Raw genomic sequence first — 16957 nt, forward strand, 5'->3', positions numbered from 1 at the left:
TCTATTCGTCAAACAATCCTGAAAAAAAATCCACTGCTGTTTTCAACATTGATAATAATAAATGTTTCTTGAGCTCCAAATGGATCCAAAGGATCATGTGACACTGAAGACTGGAGTGTCATTACAGGAATAAATTACATTTTAAAATAGTTATTTTAAATTGAAATAATATTTTAGTGATGTAATAAATGCAGCCTTGGTGAGCATAAGAGACTTCTTTAAAGGTCCCATGGCATGAAATTTTCATTTTATGAGGTTTTTCAACATTAATATGAGTTCCCCTAGCCTGAATATTGTCCCCAAGTGGATAGAAATGTTGATCGGTGTAAAACCGAGTTGTGGCTGTCTTTCTCTGCCTTTGAGAAAATGACAGGCCAGACTAGCCAATCCTGAAGTCTCCTGGTTTGACGTCCAAGCAGGCACGGTTTCCTCCCTTTCCTCCGCCCAGAGAATCTGGCACGCCCATGCAAACGCTCGTCGAGAGATCATTGCATCATTGCTTGTGAACGAGTGAACGCTGGCAGTTTCTCAGTGTTTGGATGTACAAATGAAAACAGAAGTCTTTTTTCAGTTCCTTCTGATCTATGATCAGTGATTTCTGATGTGTAGCTAATTATTTATTATTCGTGCACACAATGCGGCTTCTCTCTCTCCAGACAGAACGGTGTTTTCGTGTTTTATATCTTGTGAGTCAGTGTTTTTGTACGTCCTCGTCGCGTCTATCGGTTCTAAAATGTGCATACAGTCATGAGTTTCTGCTCAACATCAGCAGAGATAAACCTCACACACGCCGAAGCTCGGCCTTCAACATCCCCGACCCACAGTACTGCATCTGGCCCACAGCGGAGGCACCAAACGCGGCGTGAGATTAAGCAGAAGGGGGGTAAGCTTGAGCATATCCGGGCTAGCCAGCCTAGCCCCACAATAAACTGGATTACATCCGATTACTGCTGTTGTGTCTTTGTTTGCGCTGTGTACTCAACACGCGTCACTGACGCTTTTATTTTATTTTAAAAATAATGCTATTATCAACACTTACTTTTAACTCGTTCATCTCGACAGCTGTAATGGTACTTTGCATGTGTTACAAAGTTGGTAGAATAATGATGAAGAGACGGACTCGGTGTGACTGTTTATTCAGAACTCTCAGATACAAACACAATAAACTCGCGCTGACTGACAGCGCTCTCATAACTCAGTAGTTACTATAAATAACTTTGTTAGCAATCGCTGAGCTCAGTCTCTGATACATTAGTGATGTCCGGTTCGCGAACGATCTTTCTTTTGAACCAGTTCTTTTTAGTGAACCGAATCAGTTCACCAAATCGGACTGAATCGTTCTAAACGGTTCGCGTCTCCAGTCAGCGCTGATCCATAATTTACTAAAGTTACTAACTTTCTGACATGAGTGACAGTCCCTCCGACTAGAAATAGACTAATAACCTAAAGTATATGCTGTAACTAAAACAGTTCAGACATGCTGAGAACTGATGTGAAGTGAACTCAGGTCCATCCGTCTCCCTGGCAGACTCGTGCCTGCTCGTGCCTCGATAAACCACGCCCCCTCCGCTCATATAAAATGCAAAGATGTCAGCCAATCACAACAGTGGGTGTTTTTACTGAAGTCTCACAGCAGACACGCCTCTTGAAGCAGGGCATTCAGCCACAGGGCAAACAGCAGTATAGAAAAAATGCCTTTTATTTCTAAATTATGACATTTTATGATGTAAAAGTCATACTAACAATATAAGTACAGCTCAGGAAACATTATAAAATAATAGAAAAATGCCATGCCATGGGACCTTTAAAACACCCAGAAATTACAGACTCCAATTTTTGAACGGCAGTATATATTAATATATATCCCATTAAATGCAAATAAACGATTAATATTTATAGTTTTTTCAAGTGTTATTTTTATCTATGAATAGCGCTACACTGTCATTATTATTAATATTTTTATGTTAAATATTGTCAAATGTAGGCTACAATATTATCTGAACCCTAAAAGTGAACAGTCTGTTCACACTGTTAGTTTGGTTCGTTTGGTCCGGACCAAAAATAAACAACAAAATAATTTAGTTCTGGTCCAAGATACCGAACCTAAACGCACAGAAATATGTTCACAACCTGATTGGTCGGCTTTTATTACGTATATTTTGCAACTGAACATCCAAAACAATGCATTATGTTGCTGGCATAAATGCGCTCGTTGTATGAGCGTAGCCTACATATGATGGTATTTTGACCAGCTGAGAACTCGTGAAGAGCTTATAAAATGTCTAAAGAAGTCAAAAGCGGCAAGAATTCCTCTATCACACACACAAACGAAGATCTGTTGCGAGGAGATGCGGTTCTGATGCCTGTACCGAACTGCGATGGGCAACATTACGACTATGATGAGAAAAAACAGGTATGCATGAGCATTCAGTCCTTTTTAGGGTCGCATCTCGTAACATCATGTCCCGTTTTTGGTTCGTTTACATGTTTTCGGTCCGTGTTGTGTTCATATTTCATTAGAACCGCACCAGAGATAATTTGGAAGAGGACTGAGACCCATCTTCTCAGTGGTCTCGGTCCGCTTGTTTGGTACGCACCAGGGTTCGGGTGGCAGCGTTCACACTTACTCAGATGAACCACACTAACAGAACAATCACACCAGGGTTTGTTTTAATCGAACCAAACATGCCAAGTGTGAACACACCCTTAATTGACAATGAAAAATGTATATAAAGTAGTAAAACCTGTTGCTGTTTGCCAGTTTTAAAATTATACATACAAGATATAGCTAGGTTAATTCTGTGATGTGGGGTTACAAGAATAAAAAAATTTGTTGTGGACCAAAAAAGACTGAGAACCCCTGGTGTACTTAAGAATTAAAAACATATATTTTTAGCTTGGTTTATTAATCTGTGGGTTTTCACTGATTCTCGTTTTTCTTCTAATACAGCACTTGAAGTCTTCTCGGTCTGGAGCCATTTCCTTTCACCCCTCCTAAACAAAACACTCCCGACCTCCCCTCAACCCATTAGCTTTGCCCACTCACCCTGAAGAACTCTTTGGTGGAGCCTGAGTCAAGTGTACCATACGCTATGTCTGTCTGCTTGGCTAGGTCCTCAGCGCTCTCAATGGGCGACACCATCCTCTCCACAGTGAGGAAAGCCGCCAGGTTGGCTGTGTAGGAGGAGATGATGATGAGGGTGAAAAACCACCACACTCCACCCACGATACGTCCAGATAGAGACCTACACCGCCGGAATGGATGAGAGTGGAGAGGAAAATGACCATTCAAGGAGAGTTTGAAGGAGCGGAGAATGACAGTGCAATGAAAGAAAGGATAACATTGAAAAAAAGAAGGGAAAAGGAAATTGAGGAAAGCAGGAGGAGAAAAGGAGAGAAATGTTCTGTCAGACATCTTTTAGAATCTAATACAAATTAAATGCAAAGCCTTTGTTAGTTCAAAAACTCAAAAAATTAAGTTGTTCCAAACATGTAGGATGTTATTTCTTCCATGTACACAACTGTTCAAAAGTCAATGTTTAAAAAAAAAAAGAAAGACACATTGTATTTACCAAAAAGTGACAGTAAAGACATTTACAAAAGGAATGCTGTTATTCTTTCTATCCATAAACGATTCCTGAAAAGACATGACGGTGAGTTAATAACAAAACATCTTTTTGCTGATCTCCCTTTAAAATCAGGTAACCAGTAGTTCCTATAGTGACCCTACAGAAGGTACAGATCTTCAGTAGCTTACGGTACAAAACTTAGTCTGTCAAAACAGTCTTTCAGTGCCGTGATCTTTTAATTGACTCTGTGTAGGTGAGGGTCTCCTCCACTAAAAGGGAGATCTCCCTGACCGGTTGCCATGAAGACAGATTGGCTATTTAGAGTGGGCTGGCAGGGACGTCAACCATGATGGGGGCGAAGTGCTAAATCCCAACGCTGTTTAAATTCTCACCTCACCCCGATCATGCATATCAGTTTACAGGATTGCATTGTGAATTTATGCAGGCTTATCCTTTTTCCGCTGTCAAGAAATGGTTATAATAATTAGCTTTTAAGAATGGACTCGAGGTGGGCCGCCACCCTCCTGAGGTTTGAATCAGAGAACACTGTGTAACTTAAAATCCACCACTAAACGCTAACCTGGATGCAGACGCACCATTCAGGCCTAGTGACGTCGGGGTATCAGATGCGCCGGGGCTCGCGTTAACAGCGGCTAATCGATTTGACTTCATGAGACAAAGCCAATTTAATAAGAGCCTAAATTGAGTGGACGCGAAACCAGTGAGTCACCCCTTGGCCCGCTCTGCTGCCCTGCCGCTTGGCATACAGTATCATTCATAAAGACATATGATCCATGAACAAATAGGAATTCTCTCTGGTCCTCATAATGTCATTTCTTGTAATACAGACCCTCTGATCACAGCTCAATGATAAGAATCAAACTGTCTCTGTGGATTTCACACATACTCACAAGCACAAAATAAGCAAACTATTACCAGTGTATCCCTCAAAGCAGTTCATTATCAAAGCAGTGCCATTCGAGCTGTGAAATGGGATGTGTTACTGTCAGTGAAACTCTGCGCATTACTCACTACGCCGCTTTTATGCAGATTTCCCATCGCGAAGAACACATCAGCATGTGTGTATCTGAGCAAAAGTAACATTTGGTGAATTTATATTACATTCTGAAACGTTCGTAGAGGTGTATCCTGGTAGAGTCAAGAAGAGAGAATGCCGGGAGTGAAAGGAATGGAGAGACCTTGACATGCCGCAGATAAATGGAAAGGTCACTGCCTGCAGCCACAGTGAGCCTCCAGCATTTTATTTATTCATGGCTTCCTCTCTACTGCTCTGATTAAGATTTAATACCTGCAAATCAATTTCTCCATGCATGAGACTAGAGTCATTCACAATCATACTCCACATTACTGATCTCTGCTTCCACTGGCAAATTGGAAAAATAAAAAAGCAAGCTCCTACATTAACTCATTAAAAATACATTCATTCCTATTTGGGAGCAATTTCTGTCTCTTGGCATTGTCGTATACAGCATGTGGTGTCTTCAAACACCTGGATGTCTCAGTATGGCCTAAACATTACAGGAACGTTGATGTGTTACTTATAAAACAGAGCTGATTGCGTTGCGCTGAAACGGTTTCTCATCGAGAAGAGAAGGTATTTTTTTACATGGGAAGTGGTCAAGTGTTTATCCCCATAGTTTGTATGCACTTACAGAGGCTTTATCAGAGATCTTCAACGTTTTTGATGTCAAGAATCCGCAAATATGATGATCCACTTTCTAATATATATATATATATATATATATATATATATATATATATATATATATATATATATATATATATATATATATATATATATATATATATATATATATATATATATATATATATATATATATATATATATATATATATGTATATATGCACCAGTCTTCAGTGTCACATGATCCTTCAGAAATCATTCTAATATGCGCATTGGCTGCTCAAAGAACATTTATTCTTATTATAAATGCTAAAAACAGTTGTGCTGCTTAATTTTTTTTAGGATTCTTTAATGAATAGAAATTCTAATCAATTTAATACATCCTTGCAGGATCACTGCTATCACAAAATCTCTCTCCTCTCACGAAAACCCACGAGGTGAAGATGTATTAAAGGCGGCATGAAATCAAATTTTACAATTCGTATTTTTATATTAATATTGTAGTGTTTACTATAACTGATTTATCTGTGCACTTCATTATTTTTTAAAAATTAATTTACCCTTATAATCTTTAATCAAATATGTTAACTTTCCCTCCCCCATCGAAACGACCTCTCTTCTCTCCCGGTCATGTGCTATGGCGCGAGGGCGGGGTTATCGCCCCGTCTCGTTTCTGCACCTCCTCTCAGAAACATGTCACTGATCGTGGTTAGGTGCATTTTTCTCGGTATACACAATACCTTCTTCAAGAAGGACTTGAGGCAAAAAGAGAGAAATATATGAGAAATAAAAGCTTTTTTTTTAATGTAAAAATTACTCAATATAGTCGGACGAACAGCTTATCGTGATGACTCGCACTGAGGAATGCATTGTGTGAACACGCGTACGGCGCGCCCCCTTTATAAGGGAGAGCTGAGAAAAAAGCTTTACAGAAATAAAGCCATAAAAGGCTTAAAATAAGTCAAATCTGTAGCATAAACCAGCGAAAAGTGAGGAAATATGCTCAGTAACATTATGTAGAAAATATTTAGAGAGAAAATATATTTATTTAAAAGATAGATCGATTTTTTTCTCCACAACTGAATGCAAACTTCAAATCTGCCTCCATTTTGTTAGCAACGCCCCACTTCCAACGATCCAATCAATTCCCGAAGGACGAAATCAAGCCTCGCCCTAAATTTTTTCTAATTTCAGAAGCCGTTTCACTCGGATATACGTCACAATAAGGAGAAAAAGACGATCTCAACTTCCGTTTCATGCCGACTTTAACTCCACTTTGAAACTGTGGGGAATTAGGTTCATACAGATGTGTGACTGTGTGGTTTGTTCCCGCCCCTTTCAATCAAATGCAGGCGCCACCTGATGAAACACTTGAAGCTTCATTTAGCCAAAGTCACGTGACATGGGTGTTTCCAATCACAGTTCAGAGCAGTGTTTCGAAACAACTGCGCTTCGGGATCTCCACAAAGCGCCGAAACGTCAGTTTCATGTCAGCCATCCCTAGGGATAGGTTGCCACCTGTGAAATAAGTCCATTCGTGAAATTTCCTCACTACTGAATATTTCTCAGTCACCAGTTAGAGGTATTATAAAGTGGAAGCAATTGGGAACAACAGCAACTCAGCCTCGAAGTGGTAGGCCACATAAAATCACAGAGCGGGGTCAGCGCATTCTGAGTCAGCAACTTTCTGCAGAGTCAATAGCTACAGATGTGGCCTCCAGATTAGCTCAAGATCAGTGAGTAGAGATCTTCATGGAATAGGTTTCCATGGCCGAGCAGCTGCATCCAAGCCTTTCATCACCAAGTGCAATGCAAAGCGTCGGATGCAGTGGTGCAAAGCACGCCGCTACTGGACTCTAGAGCAGTGGAGACGTGTTCTCTGGAGTGACGAATCACACTTCTCTGTCTGGCAATCCGATGGACGAGTCTGGGTTTGGCGGTTGCCAGGAGAACGGTACCTGTCTGACTGCATTGTGCCAAGTGAAAAGTTTGGTGGAGGGGGGATTATGGTGTGGGGTTGTTTTTCAGGGGTTGGGCTTGGCCCATTAGTTACAGTGAAAGGAACTCTTAATGCTTCAGCATACCAAGACATTTTGGACAATTTCACGCTCCCAACTTTGTGGGAACAGTTTGGGAATGGCCCCTTCCTGTTCCAACATGACTGCGCACCAGTGCACAAAGCAAGGTCCATAAAGACATGGATGAGCGAGTTTGGTGTGGGGGAACTTGACTGGCCTGCACAGAGTCCTGACCTCAACCGACAGAACACATTTGGGATGAATTAGAGCGGAGACTGTGAGCCAGACCTTCTCATCCAACACCAATGCCGGACTAAACAAATGCGCCTCTAGAAGAATGGTAAAAAATTCCCATAAACACACTCCTCAACCTTGTGGAAAGCCTTCCCAGAAGAGTTGAAGCTGTTATAGCTGCAAAGGGTGGGCCAACTCCATATTAAACCCTACGGATTAAGAATGGGATGTCATTAAAGTTCATGTGCATGTAAAGGCAGACATCCTAAAACATTTGGCAATATAGTGTATAATAATATATCTATATATGAATATAATATATACATATACATACACACACACATATTAGACTCAAGTCGTCTTGCTTCCTGTCTGTGCACGTTCATGTGTTTTGGAGGAGGTCTGGCTTTGGACAGTGATTTGCAAGGAGGGTGGGATCGTATGCTTTAAATGCTAGCAGGCTAAGTTAGCATTTCCCAGATCACCTATGGCACCTTTAATGCAATCATAAAAAAACAACAATATAAAAATACACGTTGTAAAATCTTTTTCTTTTCGTTAAACACTTCTGTGGACCTTCTAGCATCCCCCTTTGTGGCTGTCTGGAGGTCCCCTGAGTCTGACCCCAGTCTGAAAGCCCCTTGGCTATATCACTCAAGAGTTTCATGACTATTTAATGTGGAATCAGTGTATTTACTCAAGATTCAAAACCGCTGGAAACAATGCTTCTCTCTCTGTTTAACAGCTGTCCTTTTTATTCTCAATCTCATGCACAACAAACAAAAAAGCAAGACTCACACCAATTGCCATGATGACAGCAGAATTTAGGGCGGTTGCACCTGTGAGTTCAAGGGCAGAGAAATCCACCGCTGCTCTGAGACAACAGACAAATTATTGTCCACTAGTGTCCACTACAAATAACTATGTTGACAGGATTCCACTAAAGCACCAATAGCTTTTTGAAAATAAATCCAAACGTCACTGATAACCATGACACACACTCTCTAGTCTAGAACAATACCCATCATGGCCAGCTCCTACAATGCATGTCATGCGCACAATGCCCCTATTGCTTCTAACATGGAGAAAAGAGAGGTTTTCAATTGCACTTGAAAATTTGAAATTTAATTACGAAAACCCCCCCACAAGATATCTTGTTTGAAAAGGTCAGATTTTACGGCATACTTCACTTGAAAACAAGTCATCTGACTCGGTCACGTGCATTACTTGTAACGCAGCACATAATACTTGCTATTTCAGGGATGCGTTTCATCTGTGTATGGTCATAAATCTAAAAAGGAAATTACAGTTCAAGGGTATCAACTTTTATCCCAGAGTGTCTTATGTAGATAAATGATTTGTGGGCTGAAATGATCATTTTGGCATGGAGAAAACCTGGGGCAAAGCTTTCTCTGCTATAGCGTAATCTCCCTTCTCTCATTTCCGTCACTGTTACAGCACTGGCCTGGTGAGTCAATCATATCCTTACATCACTCCCATGATCTCTCTCTCATCCAAGCCCCACAATCATTCCCAAGCCATCTGAGGAATAAAAGAATCAGTGAATAGAGGCAATTACTGGAGCAAGATCGGCCATAAAAACACAAAAGTAGGAACAGAAGAAGAAAGCAAGAGAGAGCGGGAAAAGGAAAATTGTTCTTTGACATACCAGAAAAAACATGTTTGTAAAACGAGAGATGAAATCCTGGGTGCTGAGAAAAACAGAAAATATATTTTTTTGACCAACAACAACCTCACATTTTCCATACATCCCCTCCATTTAAGTACACACGCAAACACGAGCATTCTTGAAAACATTCGGCAGCTTCACACACACTTGAATAAATATTACCCAGTCAGTGCAACCGAAGCACTCCAGGGACTTGACACTTCAAGAAAAAGCTTATCGAAAGGTTTTTTACATAAGGGCTGCAACTCCGTTTTTTGACTCGCGACACAATCTTACAAGCCGCATACCGAGCCTATGACTATCATTAGCATATCTTAATTCCCCGTTCATCCCATGATGCAATTTCAAGAGGCTTCATTCACTGAGGCTACGTGTGTTTGAATCAGAAAATGAGTTTTTTTAATCTTCCCATGTCTGATAGGGTCCGCTGCCCACATGCATTACAACTACAAAATCACAGCAATAGCGCACACGCCAGATGCTGGCTGTTTCCGAGGCCCAGGAAGCTGCTCTACCTGTCTGCTGATGACACCTGCCAGCCCGTCTGAGCTAAAAACACGACAGGGAAAACAGGCAAGAGTTATGACCCTGTCCGGCCCCATCACACAAGACGCCCTCAGCATTTTTATACCCCATCATTCCCACATCATCCTCATCAATCATCTTCCTTACAAACTGTGAACAAGAAGTATACACGTAATAGAGTGGGGTGCTGAATGACACTGAATTAATTACATGTGGATTGACAGTAAAAAATTATAATAATAACAATAATAAAGTAAAATGCCTCAAAATGACAAAATCAATGCCTTAACATACCAGTGCAGTAAATCAATATTTCAATGGTACATGATTCAAGCTCAAACTGTGCACTGTCTTATCACACAAGCTGAAGTGTATCATTTCTGCACTACTAGCATCTCAAAAATCGAATATAACAATACCAGATAACGAACTGAGAACTATAATTGTGTCTCTTAGAACAGGACTTTTCTTAAACCAAATATAACGATCCACTTGCTAAAATATAAAGGCAGCAATATATTTCCTGTATAAAGATTCAATAATACGGTGAGAAAAATATTAAAGGGCATGTCTAATACTATTTCATGCATTCAGACTCATTTACACTGGTAAAGAGTTGGATTCTCATGCTAAACATGGCGAGTTGGATGTATGACGGAGTATTTCTGTGCTAAAATACATTCCTTCAGGGTTCGTATAAGTTTCGGAACGTTTTTTTTTAGAGTATGGTCCTGTATGACGTCAGCCTGGATGCCAGACAAACTTAGCACTTAAAATGTGTGTTATCTTGGCAGGGCTGCCTGCCTAAATTCGCATTCCTGGGTCTGTATATCACATAATTGGGGTCGCTTCAACCCGCGGACATGGAAAACAACCCGCGGACTTGGCTACACAGTGCAGTTGAGTTCTGTTGACATTTGACAACTAACGTTGTGCTTCGCTCCGTTGCTCTGATTGGTTGTAGGTCTAACCAATTGAGGTCTTTCTTGGTTCGGTTAAAACACGCCCTATAATCACAACCCAATGGAGCAGTATCAGACTCATATTCTGACTAGAATTGACCAGATAACGAACTGAAGACCTCCGTTCATTTCAAAACACTGCATCATGAAGCTTCGAAGCGTTATGAATCAGCGAGTCGAATCATGATTCGGATCGCGTATCAAAACGCCATACTGCTGAAATCACGTGACTTTGGTGATCCAAACCGCTGAATCGACTCACTGATTCATAACACTGCGAAGCTTCATGATGCAGTGTTTTGAAATCAGTCTTTTTTTTTGCGCAATAAAACTATTCTCGTCGCTTCATAAAGTTATTGTAGAACCACTGTAGTGAGATGGACTTTATAACGACGTCTTTAGTACCTTTTATGGGTCTTGAGAGTGTGAAGTGCATTGTGCCAATGGAGGCCTTTCTGAGCCATCATTTCAACTAAAATATCTTCATTTCTGTTCCGAAGATGAACGGAGGTCTTACGGGTGTCGAACGACATGAGGGTAAGTAATTAATGACAGAATTTTCATTTTTGGGTGAACTAACCCTTTAATAAATCCTTATCTTGAGCAAAATAAGCAAGCTGACATTCAGTACAACCTATATATTTTATTTAGAATTCATACAAATGTAATTTACGTCTTTTAGTTTGTCAAGAGATTTAAAGCACTGATTTTAAAGAGCGCACATGTGCGTACATGCTCTAGTACGTAAGGACGAGCCAATGATTGAATCTGGAAATAAAGCAAAATAAGTGAGAAAAATTTGAATTACTCCTCAGATGCCATGTTCATAATTTATAGCAAAAAATCTAGCATTAATTCAACCTTAAACGGATTCATTAAAAGAAGTTTTATTAAAAGAAGGTTTCATCTCCACCACCTGCGTGACATTAACCAACGTGGTTGAACGACAAATTTGCGACAATACGGTTTCTGGAAACAGTCGTCAGTAGCTGGTTGATTTCTTCAATGATGCATCGTACTATGGTAGTTAAGCAGTGAGTTATGTCGTTGTACGGGAAAAAGAACATGCCCATCAACGAGCTTCGTTCAGGTTACGGACTGCACAGGACTTGCTCGAGAAAGAATTGTCATTTTGTTTTTAGACCACGAAATCAACAATGTCACCAAAGAAGTGTGTTTTTGGTTGTGAGGGAAAGATAACCTTGTTCAGGTTCTCAAAGAACCCAGTGTTAAGGGAACAATGGATGCAGTTAGTTTTTCTGGTATTCCAGTGACAAATGTTTTATAAACAAGGCCCAGTTCGATGCTTGATTTGCAGATCATTTGAAACTGAAAGATGGAGTGGTCCCAGCGATAAAAGTCATGAGTCGGAACTGCAGGTGGTAAGTAAAACTGCATCAAATGTCTGTGTTTTGTTGGCAATCGGCACGTAAATGCATATTAATGTAAACAACACGAATGTATAGTGAATCAAAAGTTATCCAGGGATAATGTCATGATGTATTGTGTGTGTGTGTGTGTGTGTGTGTGTGTGTTTGTGACTCGAGCTCTGCCGACGGCACGCCTCCATGAGTCCGGCTGTTTTTCGGAAATAATCGGTACAGCGTATCTGTCTTTTATAAATATGATCAAACTAAAGACTTTTCAGAGATATGAAGGATGCAATACTACTCTACAGATACTCAAGATTAACATGAGATTGGCAGAAACTGTGTGTTATGTGCCCTTTAAGTGTGATATTATGAAGACAACATGACTGAATAAATGGTTTGTCATTCTACTAAATCCAAAACAAATAACAAGAACAACAATGAAATAGTATTATTATTAGTAGTAGAGGTATCAGTATTATTATTACTATATCTAAAAAAACAAATAATAACAATAGTAACGATAATAACAATTAAACATTAATATTATCTTGTATAAAACTAATTAACACTGTGATCAAAATATTAATGGGCCCTTTTCACTGATGGTGATGACTCGTTTTAACGGTCATCAACATAATAAATTCTGCAATGTTTAACTTTTTTTTTTATTATGTACATTTATAACATTATACTTTGTATTATATTATCTTTTCTTCAAATGACAAGAAACTAGTTAATACTGCTGTGAGGGTGTTTCTAATACAGCGGCTGTGGGAGTTTCTCTCTTCTGACTGTCGTAATCAATCTCTCTCTATTTTCTTACTCTTTTTGAAAGTTGTGCAAACACTATTGTGGATATTTTCTTTTGCTATTTGAGCAAATGGCAACACACAAAAAATATATTTAATGTAGTCTCTCATTAACCACTACAGAAGATTACCCAACTATGACGATTTCCGCTTCTGAGAAACCCGGAAATGTAAAAAGGGTCAACTGTGATATTACGAAGACAACATCATGATAACAAAACTGAATAATCTGGAAAACTTGTACTTTTCATTATATTAAATGTGTATGTTTTACCTACAACTACAAATGTTTTTCGTAAAAAATATATGTGCAAATTTGTTTTTTATTCTTACAGTTAAAAACTTTCCCTTCCTTGCACCTGCTTACGACCCTCAGGAAAGTTCACAGAGCCCAGTTAAAAAAGACAAAGAAAAACCTGTCTATATATAATCTTATACAGAATATAATCTGTCCAGTGACAGATGGGTTTGGCTCCACTATGCTTAAAGTGAAAATGTGAAAATGAATATCAAATCAATCAAGCGCTTCGCAGGGCAGTACAGCCCTGCGGGATAAGAAAGTATTTTTACCATCAAAAAATTACACACTTTAGCTGTTAAATATGCATAAAGCTATAAAGTGCTTAAGAAAAAGAAAGCAAATCTGCACAATTGAATAACCAGTAGGCTATTAGAAGAGGAGGAGGAGGAGGAGGAGGAAAGGACAAGTACCGACACCCGCGTAACACTGCTGTGCAACTGCGTCATCTTGTCTAAATCAAGAACACTGAGGTAAAGGCACATGCTGACTAAAGAGAATTAATGGCATGTACTAAAGAAAATTAACGAAAGTGCTTTTTCCTGCTGTTTTTCACTGTTTATCATTGGCTCCAATCCCTATTAGCTGTATGCAAAAACGATGAAGTGCATGATTCTTACAAGTCCTAAATGGGTCCTCTTAAGCCAAATTAAAACCATAGGCCCTCTACAGCACTGTGATGAACAGGCTATAGAGCAGTGAAGATAGACGCTATGGTTTTGACGGCTCTCTAAGTACCTGCTGTCTTCCTCCATGTGCTGTGCTTTTTACTGCTCTTCTCTTCCCCTTGGCCTGTCATGAGTGATTTCTTATCTGGTAGGGGCTGAAAAATAAAGCCTGTTTTTTTCTCTCTTCTCTTGATAACACTTCTTAAAGAGCTCTATCGTGGTCATGCAGGTGCTTATTGCACAGAGAAAAGAGAGAGCGGGAGGGGGCGAGTGAGTGAGTGAGAGCCAGCGCTGAAACGAGCCTGATGTTTTAAACCCGCAGGCGAAGGAAGGAGCATGAGACAAATAACAAAACAAACTGCCACACAGAGTAACAATGAATGACTAGCACATTTCCTGTGAGATTTGAGAAGTAGCCAGCAGGACAGACGGGCGATATGTGGACATCAACGGCACATAGCAATGGGGCAATGAGCGATCGCATTGTTTCCGGAGCACACCGGACCGCCCACTGGCTTCACTAACAGTGAAATTCATCAAGGTGCAAAGTGGGGTGACACCTCAATTAACTTACTGAGGAACAAGCGAGACAAGGGTGATGTATTCAGTACATAAACAGCGAAACAAGTTCAAGGGATAATTCACCCATAAACGAAAATTCAAAACCTGTTGGTGGAACACAAAAGAAGATATTTTGAGGAATGTTTCAACTGATTTTGTCCATTCCCAAAAATATCTTGTTTTAGAACATAACATCATTTTTGGGTGAACTGCCCTTTTTAGACTGACACTTGCTACATACAAATGGAACATGACCATATCGGTAAACAAATTTACAGGCACTCCATTCGATTTTAGTTGAAGTATAACAACAATTATTGAATCCTAATATTGTATCATGTACACTGCCATTCAAAAGTTTGGGTTATACTTGAAAGAAATCTCTCTTCTGCTTACTAAGGCTGCATTTATTTGATCCAAATACAATAAAAGAAATATTAATACAAATGAAAATAACTGTGTTCTATTTTAACATACTTTATTGATTTGAACATATTCCCTATTGATGGCAGAGCTGACTTTTCAGCATCATTACTCCAGTCTTCAGTGATCACATGATCCTTCAGAAATTATTCTCATATGCTCATTTGGTGCAGATGAAATCTGTTTAAAAAAAGCTGCTTACTATTTTTTTTGCGTTCTTTGATGAATAACTACTTTTATTTGAAACATTATAAAAGTCTTAGTCACTTTTGATCAATTTAATGCATCCTTGCTGAATTTCAGTAAAAAAGTTCAATCTTACTGACTCCCAACTTTTGAATAGCAGTGTATACTTGGAAAGACTGCAACTCGATTATAATTGTGCATGTAAATGAATGATGCCGGCTGTGATTGGTTGTTTTCCCACTCCCCAAAGATCCAAAGCACATACAATGAATAAACACAGTGTTAAATGCAAGTTCTCCCACTTGGCTTGCCTGTGTGTTCTTTAATTCAGATTTGCATGAAACTAGTCATCAAATCACTATGGAAACTACAGCAAGGACTCTTTCAGGTATCAGATATGACCATATCAGAGAAATGAACTGTGCTAATTTCCACTGCAATATACGTGTCTAGTTCCTCTCAAGAACTTAGCTCAAGAAAATTCTCGTTTGCTGACCTGGGCGAGATGTCGCAACCCTGCTGCATGAAGGCTCCCAGGGAGAACCAGAGACTGTTGAAGATCCCAAACTCATTGGGGGGCTGGTCGCTAGGCAGACCGTCAGTGCCCTCCTCGGGCTCCTCGGTGTGCCACTCGTACGGGCTGAAGCGGCTGACCAGGAAGAGCACCACGCTCACGCCGATGTAGGCGAACACAATGCACATCCAGATCTCGTAGGCCAGCGGGTCCAGGAAGGAGAAGACACCCGGCTTGGATTTCTGGGGCTTTTTAATCATGATGGAGATGCCCAAGCTCATGAAGGGTTTCGAAAAGTCTATAACCTCCTCCCGGACCAAAGTGATAGTCAATGGGGCCACAGCGATTTCCGCTTTCTAGAACAAAAGCAAAAGCATGTGTCATATCAATGTTTTTCTTTAATCACTTCCTGTGCACACTTGTTTACAAACAAAACAGACGTAATGACATTGCTAAGTTTATTAACTAAGCCATTTGACTGGATAAGCCGATGCAACACTAAATATTTGCAGTTTTTATATCCAAAGCTGAGACCTCATATTTGAACATTATATTCAGATGAGAAAAGAGTGAATAAAAAGAGAAAATAAAGCATAATCTGCTGATTCCCACCTCTCCTTGCATCACATTTTACAACTTCTCTAATTGAACAAGGCTTTGCATATTAATGGCAAAAATTCAAGCAGTTAATCCAAGAGGCTTAATACTGAGGTTTAGTTTTGGAGGAGAAGGATAAACTAATCAAGGCAAAAAAAAAATGCTTACAGCACAAGATAGAAAAAAAAAAAACTGTAGAGTCTAAAATCTGGCTGCAAATTTTGCTGCATGGTAAATCCAAAAACGAGATTATTGTTGGTGACTTAGTGACATTTTAGACCTCGACAGGGCTGCGTACGGCTATTAATCCAAAAAAGAAATTAAAGTTTCTCATAGCTGTCCGACACTTTCAAGAGGAATAAAAAAAAGACTTCTGGGTTGTGTTTTCCAGTGCTCAGCAAAAATCTACGAGATGACAAGCATTGGCTCTATGCAGTGTTCATTAATAATCATCTGCCTCTAAAACGTCTTTTTTTCCTCTTCACCAGACACGGAACTCAACATTTACTCAACGTGAATTTTCAGCATCATTACTCCAGTCTTCAGTGTCACGATCCTCACGAAATCATTCTTAAATGTGACCACAAAACCAGTCATAAGTCGCACAGGTATATGTGCAATAGCCAACAATACATTGTATGGGTCAAAATTATCGATTTTTCTTTTATGCCAAAAATCATTAGGATATTATGTAAAGTCATGTTCCATGAAGATATTTGGTAAATGTCCTACCGTAAATATATCAAAAACGTATTATTAGTAGTAATATGCATTGCTAAGGACTTCATTTGGACAACTTTAACGGCGATTTTCTCAATATTTCGATTTTTTTGCACCCTCAGGTTCCAGATTTTCAAATATTGT

General features: G+C 39.6%; 1 protein-coding gene across 4 annotated transcripts in view; it reads right to left on the minus strand.

Moving 5' to 3' along the window:
• gria4b (glutamate receptor, ionotropic, AMPA 4b) overlaps positions 1-16957 on the minus strand; it is a 121348-nt gene that overhangs the window by 7026 nt on the left and 97365 nt on the right. For all 4 annotated transcript variants that reach the window (XM_079835701.1, XM_079835700.1, XM_079835703.1 and 1 more), the window contains 2 exons: positions 15479-15852; positions 3047-3245 (listed from right to left, as the gene is read on the minus strand). In XM_079835701.1, the coding sequence (XP_079691827.1) occupies positions 3047-3245; positions 15479-15852 (573 nt within the window). The remainder of the gene's footprint in view (positions 1-3046; positions 3246-15478; positions 15853-16957) is intronic.

Source organism: Gobio gobio, assembly GCF_949357685.1.
Source record: "Gobio gobio genome assembly, chromosome: 14".
Lineage (NCBI taxonomy): Eukaryota > Metazoa > Chordata > Actinopteri > Cypriniformes > Gobionidae > Gobio > Gobio gobio.